A 15,606-nucleotide genomic window follows, 5' to 3' on the forward strand; every position below is an offset into this window, starting at 1 on the left:
AGGATGCCATAGGAGTGGATATACTGTCTGTGCAATACTGAAAATAGTCATAAACAAGGAGAGCTTTTAATTGGTAAGCCAGAACAAAAGAAAATGCTTATCTTCTGCAGTGAGAAATGTCAGATTTTACCTCTTTAGCATAAAAATAGTCATCTTCTGACAACATATAAAAGTGAACCTGAAATTTTGTACGTGTTAAAACTGTCACTGGTGTAAGGAAAGCAAACTATCATTTTAATCTTGAAAGCTTTGTGGAGGCAGAATAATAGTGCTGTCTTAACTGTCCTTAAAAGGTTATGTTTTTCTCATTTTTAACACTGTGGAAAACATGATGCTGTTTTGATGACACTGAACCCTGCTATGGGATAAAATAACCAGGATTCTAAAAGAAGACATAGTCTTTGAAATGTGGAATTTTTTTTCTATGGTACCCAAAGTATGTCAGAGTTTCCTGTAGTATATTAATTCTGTTCAAAGATGTTAAAATGTTACTCTTAAACAGGAGTAGGAAATGGGTGTAGTAGTTGAAAGGTGGAGAATAAAGTGTGCATGGTTTAGTTCCTAAAATAAAATCATGTATTTACTTATGGTGTTGATTAGAAGTATCTGAAACCATATATGAGAGCAGTTAAACATTTAATTGAAACTGTAATGACCTAGATGAGGTGCTTTTACTGCAAACTTTTAAAATTATGTTTTGAATTTAGCATTTCTCTTGTAATAAATAACTTTGTAGCAGGAACTGAACTACTTGGTTTTGGTCCTGTTGTTCTTCAGTATCTTAGAACTGGTAGGCATCTGTCTGTGTCTCTAGTTAAGAAAGTAGTGAGTTTCCCTGTTTTTTAAGGTCCAAATTTGCTTGCCAACTTTGAGTAGTTACTCAGTTAAACTAGCTCAATAAGCTAGAGATAAGAATGAATGTACTGTTGCAGGGTAGATTAATGTCTAGAGCAGTATTCTGTCACCACTGCTGGCCATAGGCAAGCCCATGTGAATAAGTTAAAAATGGGGCAAAATGTATGAACATTTTCAGTTCAGAGAGTTGTATGAGTTTGTTTAATAAACCAGAATGGATCTCTGTTCCAAATGCCTGTCTCCCCTTAAGGTGATATAAACTTCTTGCATCCATAGTGTCCTTTGACAAGTGAAATACATGCTGCCCTTATTTGCGGGAAGGGTTGCTGCTGTTGAAAAGTGCTTAAAGATTTGAAAATAAAGTTTCTTGAATTCCCAGGTTTATCATTCAGTGGTTTTGAACCTCTTCAAGCTTGATGTATGAAACACTGTGTCAATGTTATTTTTATAAGGATTATGCTGTGTTATAGAAGTTTAGGTATCGATCTAAATTGCAAAATAGAAAATCTTGCTTTTAATTCTTAGCTTCTTGTTAAGCTGAGCATTGTCTCCTTATTGATAGATTTGGCTGAAAACTATGGATTTAGCCTGATCGTTTTTCCCCCAACCTCTTCTTTAATCTGATTTCCTTTATCATTACAAAAGAATACACAGTAATAACTCTGATACATTTTTTTTCCCCTGGTATTATTCTCAGCTATGTGTTTTAATACAGATACGGTGGTTGTAAACATGTTCAGAAGAACCTCAGTTCTTGTGTATTTGCTTAGGAAAGCATTGTTCTTCAGCTTCTGATGGTGCTGAGATACTCAAAAGTTTCTAGCTTGTAAGAAATTATGGGATTATTACGGTTTTGGTGACATGTGTTTAATAAATCTGGCTCTGTGATGCACATGCTTGAATGTGGTATAAAGGCTCATCTGATTCGTAAATGTTTAAAGAATGGAATAGAAAGGTCACTAGTTGTATCGGGGAAAAAATGTAATTATCATTTGAGGGGGAGAGGAATGGGAAAGAATGGAGCATTCAGAATAAAATTACTTTGGTTATTAGTGGTGAAGGGGAACATGGTGTTTTGGTGGTGTTCTGGGTCAAGTTTTACAGGTTGATTGCTTTTTGTGTTGAGCCTGCAGCAATTCACAAAGACAGTAACTTGGTTACAGTGAAAGGGGGAAAGAATACTAAAGGTTGGCTTAATGTTGAAATGAATGTGAATAGTGAGTGTCAGGAAGTTCATCCCAAATTCGAGATAAAGTTCAAATATCTTGTATACCTAACAGCATGAACAAAGCAGCAATGAAACAATGGATCCTCCATCTCAGAATTTAAATGTGTGCCCTTATGGAAGATAGCCTTGGTCAAGGATAGATGACGAGTTAGTATGGGAGCACTGCCTGAACAGTTACATGGCTTGTGTAGGAGTGTAGAACGATTTAGCTATTAAGTTCCATCAGCTTTTGATCTGTGTTAAGTAGGTATAGCTAACTTAAAGTGCTTGAATGTTTTGTAATAATGGTAAGTAAAGTGGTCTGGGAATTGATGATAGGTTAAGATTGGGTAACCTCTGTACAGGTATATTTTTTTCAGAATTGGGTAAAAAAAACCCCAAACTGCTTACCTTCCACCTTAGCATGTAATGACCTTTTGGAATATCAAGTTTTAACATTGCGTAAAGATTTATTGGCTGGCAAGTAAGTGGATGAAAGCTTTATATTGAAGCTTTTTTTAAAAAAGAGATTTGTATGGGATTTGTGTCATAAAAATATCATGATTATTTAAGATGATGACTTTGAATTGGTAATAATAAATAGCATTTGTAATTTTCATTTGTTTATTTTGCAGCTCCAGTTGTTAACCGATACAACAGGAGAGTATCAGGTATGATTTCCTTTTAAGAATTTAATGTTTCTGAAAAAGTTTTGAAATCTGTATTTGACTAAAGGAATTACATTAAAAATTACTTGACTCTTCATCACTGCCTTATTTTTCATACTTCTACCAGTATTTTTATTTGAAATAATGAGAATTGTTTCTTAATTCACTGTAGAAACCAATGGGCAATACATTGAGAGCAGTTTAGAAAACAGTTCTGTGGGTGATCACAGACTATTGAAGCAACTTCAGCAGTAGTAATGATTCTATCCAGAAAAAATTCCCAGAACTTTTATGCAACATAATAATTATGGCAAAGGCTTGCTCTGTAGTGAATTGAAAAAGTGGCAGCTTCTTTCTGCTGGAACACATCTAATCTTCCATGTTGCAAAGAAGTTTGTCTCTGGTTAGAATACAGAAATATGGGGGGTGGGGAGTGTCCCCTGTTTGTTTTAGCCCCTTGCTTGTGCAACTGATATTTAAAGTTGTTGGAAATGTGTCTGTTCACTTGTTCTGGAGATGCAGATTATGATTTTTTGTTTGTTTTCCATCTTAACCAATATTAAATGCTTTAATGAGTAGCTTTTATTCCCAACAAATTATTTTTGAAGAGTATCACGTCAACAAAATGTTATGTGTAGATGAGAAAGTTTTGTATTATTTTTTTCATTTGAGGTGCAGTGTGGATTGCTTTGCATATGTTACTTTTTTTTCTTCTAATATTTAATTGTAGCATTTAGCTGGTCTAGAAAGTCATTATGGTTCTGATTTGAAAAATGTCTTTATAAAAATGCCCGTGTGTTCAGTGTGTTCTCTCTAGTTTTCAGTTCAAGCCTACTCAGTTTGTAACTTTTGTATATGATCTCATGCGTTCTTTGGTATGATAGTTATGGTGGGGCATTGTTGATAGTATGGTATTTGTGGTATATAAATATGAAGGAGATAAATACATGTTTAATTTTATGTGCAAAATATCCTTATACCCATGCAATTCAGTTGCTTTACTACTAGTTGCTTGGGTATGATTAAGGGTATGACTGTGTATTTATGCCACTACATATAAGTAATTGTGAGTATAATGAGAACTCTTAAATGACTGTGCTGGTAGTTTTGATATGTTATTACATGAGAAATTTAAGCAAGACAAAACTGTATCTTGAATAACGGAGTTTGATAGTAAATATTGGAGGCCATACATTGTAGAGTATCTTAATCTGGAGAGTCCCAAGACATTTTCATTTCTCTGCTAAACTAGTCCATCCTGCAACCTTCTGATGGAGTAAAATCTTACAAATGAGAAGTGGCTGCATCTCAGATTTAGGTTTAAATAAAGGCTGCATTGTTCCCAAAGTTAAAAAGTTGAGCCTTCATCAGAGGGTAGTTGTAATCTTGAATCTTCAATACTGAAATGTAGTATTGGTACTGAGCTACTCTTAGTTAAAAAACAGGTTCCTTCATTGAAGGGTTCTAAAGGTTAATGTGAACAACTAAACAGCAAATGTAAAATTGAATTGCTGACTTACGCAATTGGATTAAGGAGGACTGTTTAGATGCTTAATAACACTGCTGCTCCAAGAAGAGCTAGAATAATTCAGAGTGTACAGTACACGTTAGAATTGTCATGGAGACAAACATTAATAGAATATGTACATTTTACTACTGTGTGTTAAATACTTTTCACAATTTAAAAAAAAAACTTTTTCCTCTACTTTCTCTATATATACACACTGTACAGTTCATGATTAATGTAGGATTTGTTAAAATGCGAAAGAGATGCAAACAGCATCCATGCATATACAAGGAGACCCCATTTTCTTTCTCTTGGCAGGAGAAGCACAGAAACCTACTGGTTTGTGGTGGTGGGGAGTTGTTTGGTGGTTGTTTTTTTTGTACTCTGTACCTGCTGTGTCTGTCAAGAAGTTACCCAAACAGGAAGAAAACCGGCAGGGTTCTCATAGGTTATTGAACTCAGCCCCCTGCTATCATAGGCAACCACATTTTATAATTCCTTGCATAAAATGAGTGACCGATTTGTTGGTTTTGGTGCTCTGAATTTGATTTTATTTCCTTGTTAGATGTGTTAGGTTTTAAGAAACTCTTCGTTCTGCGATTTTTACAAGATTTCTTTTTTTTTAATAAACCAACAAATAACAAACCAACATTGCATTATGGATTACTCAGTGTACTATCTAAATATATCTGGTTTTAACTAATGAAGTAAAGCAGAACAAACCATGGAGAAGAAAAGCTGACACACAACTTTTTTGTAATTGCATTTTGTGTATTCTTTTCTGGCTATTCAGAAGAACTCTCTGCTAGTCTGTGGTGAACCTTGTCAGTCCGACCAGTGATTGGCATGTTTCCAGTGCACTGTACATTTGTAAGGGTGGTAAAGAGCAGAGGTAAATTATTTGCTGGTATCAAGATTTACATGCACAAAATTGTAGATTTACAGTACTCTGGCTGAACAAATAGGAGAATAATTTCAAAACTAACATTGGACATATTGAAGAAAAGACTTAAAATTCAAGCAAGAATTTTTTTGTTTTCTTTTAAGCATTTGCTGCCTAGGGAATTATGGCATTGCTCTTATTGTTCAGTAGGTCAAGAATGAAAGTTAGAAAAAAAGCAATTCTAATTAAAGGAAAGGATGACAAAGTAATTGTCTACAGTATACATACATTTTAGGACAGGCTAATAATCGTTCTGGTAAACAATTCAACTAGATATATATTCTTGAAGACTTAACAATTATTTATGACCCTTTCTTACACATAGCAGTTACAGAATCTCTTTTAAATTGCTTTATTAATGTCCTTAATATTACATTTGGAGTGTTTACTCCTGGTCAGTTGTGATTAGCTGCCTGAAGATAACAGTATGATCGTGATTACCTTGGTGGACTAATGCAAATTCTAAGGATGCATAAAGCCATGGAAAAAACCTGTTGTAATGATTACTGAATTTTCATTTAGGTGTTTATTTTTAGTTATGAAACATCTAAACCTAGGGCTCTTGACTGTACTGGCAAATATTGTTTTAATGATTGTAAATATTTGGTTGTCATTCTTTAAGACTTACTCAAAATACGAGTCTTCTGACACATGGCGAGAATTGGTCAGGAAGTTTATTTTTGCATTTTTTTTAAAACTTCGAGCAAATTAGTTTACTTCTAGCTTATGCGGTACCTCAGTAAAGTACTTAAAGAAATCAGGATTTAAGAAAACTGCTTGACAAATAGTAATCTGTTACAAAGGTCAAGCTGACCTTGTACATTAAAACGTATCTTGTTTTTATTCTTTTTGTCAAAAAAAGGAATGAATTGTATTCTACATTTCTCAAATCATTGACTGAAAGTGATGATACTGCTTTCATATCCCCTAAGTGATAGTAGCACGTTCTCACATACTGCTTCTTTCTCACCCTGTACTACTGAGAACATGGGGTTTCATTCTGCTCGCTTGTGCTCCCCATTTCTGCACCATTTGCTACTTGCTCGTCTCCTAGGCTGATGTGTTGCTTGAGGGGGAGGGATAGTGTTGGCTTGCTTGGCATTAAACTCTTCCAAGCGATTCGACAGCTATAAAGGCTCTGCAGGGAATCCCATTTGCTTCTTGACCAGAGAAACATGGTTTTGTGTGCTGGTCAGAGATTCAGCCAGCAAAGCAGGGGTCCGTGGGTGGGATAGTGAGAAACTCCACAGACTGTGCAGGAGGATCATCCTGGAAAAGGGGGCCTTATCTAATCACGTTTACAGAATTATTTATAGAAGTGCAGAGTGGTAAAGTAGTGTTCTCATGAAGAGAAACAGCCTTTTCCAGGAAATGCTAGGAGGGAGAAAGATAAATGAGAGCTCAATGTTCCCCTAGAAATTTATCTAATAAATAGATTACTTGGGTGTAGCGTCTTTGGCCATGTAACATGTTGAGGTTCCTCAGCGTGCTCACAAACCCCAGGCGTTGTGTGGGTCAGTTCTTATTTGTATACAGGCTGGTGGCTGGCAAAAATAGTCCTCTCTTTCCAGAATCATAAGCTATCCCTATGTAGAAACTAAAAAGAAAAAAAAAAAACCCACCCAAAAACCAAACAACCCACTGATTTTAAAATCTCCTAGCTATAGGATGCATAGACTGTGGTGCCATGGGCAATTTCAGTGTAAATTACCCAGCAGAACAGTTGTCTTGCTGCTGCTTTAAGTTAATTAGCAATGGCTGAGTCTTCTGCTAGTGTAACTCATGTTATGTGGCTTGCTGACTGACTCAGTCTGCCCAAGCTTGGTTTGAATGGCCTGAAAACCATACAGATTCCTTCCTCCCAAAACTTGGACTGTGTTGAAATTCATACTTGCTTGATTATGTTTCTTGATCTTCCTCCAAGCATAGGGGCTCCTGACAAACGTTGTTAGTTGCTTTTTTGTAGTGAAAGAGACTGCAGAGAATACTAGTGAGTATCTCAGCCCTCGGTTAGTGACTACAGGGTGTGGGGAGGTGGGAGAAATAAGTGATACCTCCTTCCTGAAGTAATAATATCAAAGCTATTTCAAAACTAGAGGGAAGAGAGTGTTATTTGTCCCACTATAACAACTGCTGTGTGACATTGAAGAGACTTTTTCTCTGATGAATGAATGAAAGTTAATTGTGGTTTTGGAAAGAAGAGTGTGACGCCTACTACAGTCTCACTTGGGCATAGTTTCTCCTCTTCTAGTTTTAGCATGTTTCGGAAAAGTAAAGGTTTTTGCTAGATTTATGTATTGCCATTCTAGACAACTTTGATTCATTCCACAGAACACCCACTCTCCAGCAGACTTGCTGACTTCTTCATGGGATAGAAAAAAATCTGACAAAATATGACACCCATACCATACGCATGTGGCAGAAAGTTTTCATCTGTTTTCTCTAATTATTTCTGTTTATCTGAGTGACCTCATATAATTTATCTCTTGTATGTTCCTGTACTCCCTCCTTAATCTTCTTTTGGCCTCTGTGGGATAGGAATGAGATTACAGTTTTCACATTCGCCAACTATATAAGCAGAATAATTGAATTATATAATCTAGGGAAGCAATATATGATCGTTATCTCCCTAGTATTTTTATACCAGCAAAGTAACATGACTGTCATGTTTTTTAATATAAAAAGTAATCAAATGAACAAGACTTGCTTCAGTTAGTACCTTTGGTAGGGCAGCTTTCATCAGAGACTCATGAAGTGAGAAGGATCAAATCTGCTGTCCCTGCAATCAGGTGTTATCCCTCTCCTAAGATATGATTGCTGAATAAATGTTTAAATATGTAGAGGATAATTTTGTTTGAATGTTACCAAATCCTGTCTTCCTGTGTATAGTGAACATTAACATTGTTAGGGACAGTGATATTTAACACTGTCGGTGTCCCCAACAAATGTTGGGTTTGCAGTCAGTATTTTCGATCTTTTGCAATCTCTAGCAATCTAACAGTATGGTTGGCTTTTTTTTTGATTTGTTTTGTTTTGTTTTAATCCATCTTCATGATAACATTTTAACATGCTATTTTTAGAGGGTGTAGGTATAGAATTTTGTGTTGAATAATGTTTAAATCGATGTCCCCTGACAGTTTCTGGCTTTTTCTTTCCTCATAAGATGAAATTCCGTTAAGAGGCCTGTATGACCACTGGGTCTTCAAACTCACTGGTTCTTCTCCATTTTGACTATGGGGGACTTTTAACCTTGAACACTTCATTCTTCTGGCTCCTACCAAAGATGAGCAATCATCTCATGAAGTAGATATGTTGTTAAAGTCTGATATCTCTCTGGGCTTTCTAGTGAGATACAGCATTTTCTTCACACCCTGGCAAGTTGAGATATCAGGATATGATAATATTATGCATAGTAAAATCTTTTTAGTAGCTTTTAGCCTTTTAAAATGACAGCTTTAAAAAAAATTCTAAGAAAGCTTTTATATTAATTATTGCCATGCAACATGTTAGTGTTTGGTAAAGAATACTGTTTTGGGATCCTGTTAAATTAGGACATCTAAATCGTAGCAATGAAGCAAGAAGCAACACTTTTTTTGGGAGGTTGTTTTGAGTATTTTCTCTTGCAGGATACTATCTGCTACTTCAGTGATAAAATCTCATCACTTCAAATCATCAAATGGGGAAGACGGAGTGACTGACTTTCTCTGTGCCATTCTCTTTGCTTTCAACTTACCAGACTGTGATTATCAGAGGATGACTTGAAAATCATGATCTGGTTTCTTATTTTGCAGCTACTTTATGAATTTCTATATTAATTATTCACCGTTTTACAAAACTGATGGCATAATAACTTCTGCTGAAAGGTTTTCAGGCAGATGGTAAATTGTAGGAGACTTTTGAATTAAAAAATTCACACTTTTACTAATGCCACAAACATTTTTTCGGTTTCAACAACCTGATGCTTCTATCATTTTTTGCTAGCCCTAATTATTGAAAAACTGATATCATAACTAGAGTGAAAACAATTCATTTTGAAAAATGTTGATATGAGCAAAAGCCAAGTGTGTGGGTTGACAGATGAAAGTGGTGATAAATTGTGTGGGAGCTCTCCTGTAGGAAAGTGCCTGAATCACTATTCGTTAAACAAAAAAACCCCCACTTGTTTTCTCTGTTTGCAATATTGGGACTTACTTAAAAATTCTTGGCATGTAATTGGCATTAAATGAATAATGAAAAGCTTATTTTTGGAAATTAACAGTCGTGACTTCACAATTCTTTGGATTTCACACCGTTGTGAATAATTCTGCTTTTAATTGCTAGATTTTTTTATGGCATAAAGAGAAATACAACACTCAGTGAGCATCCTTATTTAAAACTTAAGCCAGTGCAATACCTGGTCAGACAAAATCTGATCCAATCCACTCTATGCAAATATAAGTGCTACAGTGGAGTAGAATTCATTCAGTTTTCCTCTTTTTTAATTTATTCGTTCTAAATAATTGTTCATGCTTATAGTGTTAGATAACAATTCGAAGTTGTTCATCAGAAGTCAAATATTTTAACTCAAATTAGTCCTTATTAATTGGGAGAATAAGGTATAGCTATGCATGTTTATTAAGCAATTAATGCAGTAATGACCAGTTTTCAAAAGTAGTCAGGTGGCAAAAGGTGCAGGTGATTAACTTTCATTAATTCTTTTACATTAAAGATCTCTAAAAAGCCTACATAAATGCTAGTCCATATCTTCAGATGGATAAATACTTTTGAAAATATCAGCCTTCAGGTGATTATTTTTTTTTTTAATAAAATTTCGTTCTCTCACTTTTTGATGGGTTTTTTTTTTTATTGAGGCAAGATGGAAAAGAGGAGAACTGCCTTTTTTTTTTCTTCTTTTTTTTCCCCCCTTTTGTTTGGAACCCAAACTGATTTTTAACATGTGAATTAAAGCCCAACTGAAAATATCCCCCTGAAAAACAACATGGTTTGTTGTGCACAAAAACCTGAAAGTAAACACACTGGAGGAAATCTCAAAATGTATGTCACGATACAAGCTAAAAAGGCAGTTTTACACTTAGTGCAAAACATGGTGCTGTGATGTATATATGTGGAGTGACCTTGGGTGTTACATGTGCTTTGTGTTTTTCTTGTGAATAAATCAGGCAGCACTTTATCCCTTCTGCGATATTAAGTTTTACACAAAGTCGTAGATGTTATGCTCTTATACTGATCAATACACTCATGGAAAGTTTAGGTTGCTGTCACTTAAGATTAAATGTGGAAGGGATTGAATAGTCAGTGTAGAACAGAAAAGTTTAAATGTACCTGATTTAAATATGAAAGGACATCCCATGTATTTTCAGAAACTTTGCTCAGTCATTTTTAACACTAGAACACCTTGATGAGACTGTGTACTCCAAATAATGCAAAGCTTTAGTCAGCATGCTAAAAAAACTAGCTATGGGGAATATAATGGGTTTAAAGCAATCTCAGTTATGAATTGCTGTGAGCACTTTTATAGTGCTCTCATTTAAAGAGACTTAAATCAAGGCTTGACTTTGAGAGATGGCTTCTGCATGGCTGCCTGAAGTACTTACCTGATTTGAATTAATGTGTCTGAATGTATGTTTGTCCCATGTTTCCAAAATTTGGGATAGGAAGGAGTGTAATCTTCTTAAACTCATTTATCTTCTGTAACGGAAAAACGCAGAACTAAGTGGTTACAAATAAAGCACACAAGTTCCAACTGATGAAGTTCTGCCTAGTTTTAGTCTTTTGGCAGACTACTTCAGCCGTGGCTTTCCTGTAAACCAAATCCATTTGTTCAGTGAGCCACTAAAGTCGAGAGTTGACTCATCCTGAAGATGAGTTGCGTCAAGTCAAACAGTTGTGCCTTCCCCATTACTAGCAATCACCAGGGCATCTGAGTCGCTGAGTTAGCTGCACAGAAGTGGGGGTAGCTGGTGGGTTTTTCTTCAAAGACAGTAGTTTCACGTTCCCTGCTTTGCTTACGCGCCAGGACAGGAAGCAGTCATTTCAAAGCACAGGGACCTGGGTGCTTCCACGTCATTGCTCTGGACACAATCTTTTTGTGTCAAAGCCATGCTGGTCTTGTATTTTTCCCTGTCGCTACAGGTAAATAGGCATTACTTGTTCCATTAGGGGTAATCTGGTTTTTAATCTACTTGGACATTCTCTAGAAATCTTAAAAAATCTTGTCTAAGTTGCTGAACCATTAATTTCAGAAATGCCTTCTAACACTTTGACATCCTTCAGTTCTCTGTCAGGATAGATGTCAGAAAGATGTGGGTAATTTTTACTGCTAAATATCTGCTCTCCTCTAACACGCAAATGCTTCAGTGCACTTTTCCCAAGATGCTCGTGGTTCTGTTAAAATATTATGCACCTTATTGCAGATTTAGCAATTCATGTATCAGAACTGCAAGTAAAAAAAAGAAAAAATGCCTTGGTCTGGAAACTGAAAGAGAATTTCTTATTTCTAGAATGGAAAAACACCTTTTCTATTTTATTCCTCAGCTAGAATATCTTTTTTATCTACTGTTTGCAATTAAAAGCCTCTAAGATAAATGCCTTTTTTTTGGAAGGTATGTATTTGAGCCATTCCTTGGAACTTGGGGTGTTTTGATGTAAATTGAATGTAAAATGAACATTCTCCATGCTGTTTTTAACTGAGATAAAGCAGAGCTGTGTTTGTCAGGCATGTAAACATTATTGGTGCTTAATTTCTGGTTTTATCTGCCTTGCTTGTGTAACCATTTAGAAATGTGGTAAGATTTATGTGATGGGCAAGATTTATGTGATGGACTAAAACAGAAGATCATTAAAGCAGAAGCCTTCCTTCTACAATTGTGAATATGGGTGCTCTGAAATAGTAGTAGCATCATGTTTTCCAGGAGACCTTTTTTTATGGATGACTATCTCATCGGTAAGGCTCTCTTAGAAGGCTTGAACAAGGTCAGCAGCATGTTTATCCATTTCAGTCTTCTGATTTCTTAACTTGCAAGAATAAAGCTTGCTTCATTTGAATTTCTCAGGCTGTACTGCACAGAATAAAGAAGCCTAATTCTAAAATACCCTGCTGCCATTTTAAGATTTTTGTTTAAATGTAGTGAAGGGAGTTGGAAACAGAAGTAGTAAATTGTAAATTACTGTTTAAGGTCAAAAGGGCAATATTTTGGACTTGGTTGTGACCATGTCAGAGCTGTGAAATCCTTTGATGCTGCCACATGGAAAGCTTTCTTATTTTTAATTAGTCCTCTACCATGATGGAAAGCTTTTTGTTGTTTTTATTTTTCACACAGACTCACCTCTTACTTGCAAGCTCCAGAGCACACTAGTGTCTGATGGGGTAATGGGCTCTACTGTTACGAATAGAGACATGGAAGCCAAAAGTGCAAGAGCCCTAGTTGTGGCTTAGCAGATGATTTCTGTGAAATCAGGTAATCTTGTCCCTTGGCTTTTCCAGCTGTACAGGAGAGACACTACTTGCAGAGTGCTGTATTTTATCTACAGAGTGCTTTCATGATAAGTCCTCTGTAAATTATAGGATATCATATTATCAATGATTAAATTGTAGGATATCATATTTTCAATAATTACAGTCTAGGAATTATGTAGAATTATTGGAGTCTATGTACAAATGTGTATTTAGATGATCTAGAAGCATTTTATTCAGTTATTTTTGCCAGTGTTTTACTCTATGAAACAAAGTAACCTCATGACCTTATTATTATTATTCTCCAGCACCTGGCTGCTGTGAGGTGGGAGGGTGTGACCCTTGTGAGCATGTGAAGTGGAAGGACAAACTAACTCATACATAAAGGCATTAAGTAAAAGTTGTGCCTCTGTATAATTAAACAGCCAACTACATAAAGCAAATACAATTATAAATAGCTGTTGGTTTAATTAAAAAAAAAAAAAAAAAAAAAAAAAGGCAAATGTCATGTTCATCTGGTTATACCAAAGAAGTAGAAGAGCCTAAAAGAATTCTATCCCCAGTCCTTCATTGGCACAAGTTTTTTGTTTTAATTGCTCCTGAGTAGCAGGAGGATTTAAATAAAGATACACAGGCTGAGGATTGTCTTTTGAAGTTTTCTTGCAATTCAGTAGGATTGCCCTCCCCCAATTTGCCTCTTTCTTGGACAGGAAATGTCTTTCTGTAATAGATCCCAGGAGCAGGTTCTCAAGCATATGCTAAGGACCCTTTGGCCTATTATTTGTCTAGTGCTGTATGCCCCTGTGATGGCTGTGGCAAAGCAAGGCCTGTCAGTTAACTTGGGGTGGTTTCCATGCTAGATACTGTATGTTGCAGGACGACTTAAACAAAACAAAAAACAAACCCTGAACAAAGCCTACCTAGAAATAATAATTAAGTAGTAATGTACTGTACTTTACGTTTGTCTTTAAAATCTAATTGAAGCAGTGTTGTCTGCATGTGATGCTTTCATTATATGTACGTAAAGTTATAAATCTAAAAGAGACTGTGATTATTTACTTTCCATTTATTATTCTAGGTCTTTCATAATGAAAGTTCTCATTTGCCCCTAGAGAAATGTAATTTTAAATACTTGGCCAAATCTTCCTGTAGTGGAAAAAAATATTAATTTGTGGCTGTATCATTTTAGTGGCTGTTCTGCTGTAACACGTTGTCTAAATTGTTTTACTCTATAGCTGATATATATGAGATAGATATATATATATGATAAAGCCTTTTAAATAAACATGTAAAACCAGATTATCATTAACCTATACGAGTTTAGTAAAAATATTTGAAAAAATGCATTCAGAATATACAAAACAAATGTACATATGGAAATAGATGTCAACCAATTGTCGTAATTTTAAAGGGCTTATTATATTGCCTGTACTTATGCATCTTGGGAGAAAAGATGTCTTGTGCATGTAGAGTTGGATTTCCTGCAAAGAAAAAAAACCACATTATCATAAAAGGTGGCATTTATAATTGATTATGCAGTCTGTTCTGAACTCATGACTGCAATGTAGTATGAAGTAGGAGTGTGTGACAGTGGTTTTACAGTTTTACCACAAGCCATTGTCGCTGGAGCTGTTGCATTTCTGTCTTGATCGGAAGAAAACAAGCTGGAAAAGTCTGATTTAGATATGTGCTGGTTTTGGCTGGATAGAGTTAATTTTCTTCATAGCAGCTACTGCAGGGCTATGCTTTGGATTTGTGCTGAAAACAGCGTTGATAATGCAGGGATGTTTCAGTTACTGCTGAGCAGTGCTTACCCAGAGCCGAGGCCTTTTCTGCTTCTCCCCCCACCCCACCAGCGAGCAGGCTGGGGGGGCACAAGAAGCTGGGAGGGGACACAGCCGGGACAGCTGACCCCAACTGACCCAAGGGATATTCCAGACCATATGGCGTCATGCTCAGCATGTAAAGCTGGGGAAGAAGGAGGAAGGGGGGGACGTTGGGTGCGATGGCGTTTGTCTTCCCAAGTAACCATTACATGTGACGGAACCCTGCTTTTCTGGAGATGGATGAACACCTGCCTGCCAATGGGAAGTGCTGAATGGATTCCTTGTTCTGCTTTGCTTGCTTGTGTGGCTTTTGCTTTACCTATTAAACTGCCTTTATCTCAAGCCATGAGTTTTCTCACTTTTTACTCTTCTGATTCTCTCCCCCATCCCACTGTGAGGGAGGTGAGCGAGCAGCTGTGTGGTGCTTAGTTGCTGGCTGGGGTTAAACCATGACAAGACAATACTACTGGAAAGTATGTAATCATACTAAGGGAATGGTTATCAAGGATAGCAAGCACTGTAATGCATCATCCAGTTCTCTTAAATGCCCCAGCCTCCCTGGGCAAAAAGTCTATCCAGAATTGTGCCTTGGGGCAGCTGTGAACTAGAGCGGGTCCTTTCATGTTCTGCCTGCGACCTCAGTTTTACTACTCTATTAAAGCAGTGGGCCTTGAGAAATATCAATAATCTCCACATCAGAGATGGGCATTTTCAAGTTGAATTAGGGGCATAAGCAAAGCTTTAGGTAAGCCAGGTGAACGTTTTCACCTGTTGCTGTGTATGTACAACAGTACAGTGAGGCAATGCTGGCTTTTCACAGAGCTGGGTGAAACAGTGCAGGATTTTAGGGCCTTACAGGCTTATCAGTGTCTCATAGGCTTCTTTGCCTGACAGAATGATCTGTTCAGCTTTCCAGCCTGAGCAGGCTTTGGGACCATGTGCAGAGTTGCGCCTGAACCTGTAATCCCTGCTGGACTGAGCTGGTTTGGCACAGCCGTGCTGAGTGACTTTGTATCTTCGCAGTTAATCTGTAAGGCAGAATAGGTCTGCCTGTGAAGAACCGAGTTATTTTACTTTAATTTCTTTTTAACTTTAAATGAAATTTGAAGCTGTTTCCAGAATTGAAAACCCATTCTTCCTCTTTGCC

The 15,606-nt window shown here is 36.5% G+C and overlaps 1 protein-coding gene across 1 annotated transcript in view; it reads left to right on the forward strand.

Moving 5' to 3' along the window:
* PRKAR2A (protein kinase cAMP-dependent type II regulatory subunit alpha) overlaps positions 1 to 15,606 on the forward strand; it is a 66,316-nt gene that overhangs the window by 23,131 nt on the left and 27,579 nt on the right. The window contains exon 2 of the mRNA XM_049826480.1: positions 2,698 to 2,733. Coding sequence (XP_049682437.1) covers positions 2,698 to 2,733 — 36 coding nt within the window. The remainder of the gene's footprint in view (positions 1 to 2,697; positions 2,734 to 15,606) is intronic.

Source organism: Accipiter gentilis, chromosome 23 (genome assembly GCF_929443795.1).
Source record: "Accipiter gentilis chromosome 23, bAccGen1.1, whole genome shotgun sequence".
In the NCBI taxonomy this organism is placed as follows: Eukaryota; Metazoa; Chordata; class Aves; order Accipitriformes; family Accipitridae; genus Astur; species Astur gentilis.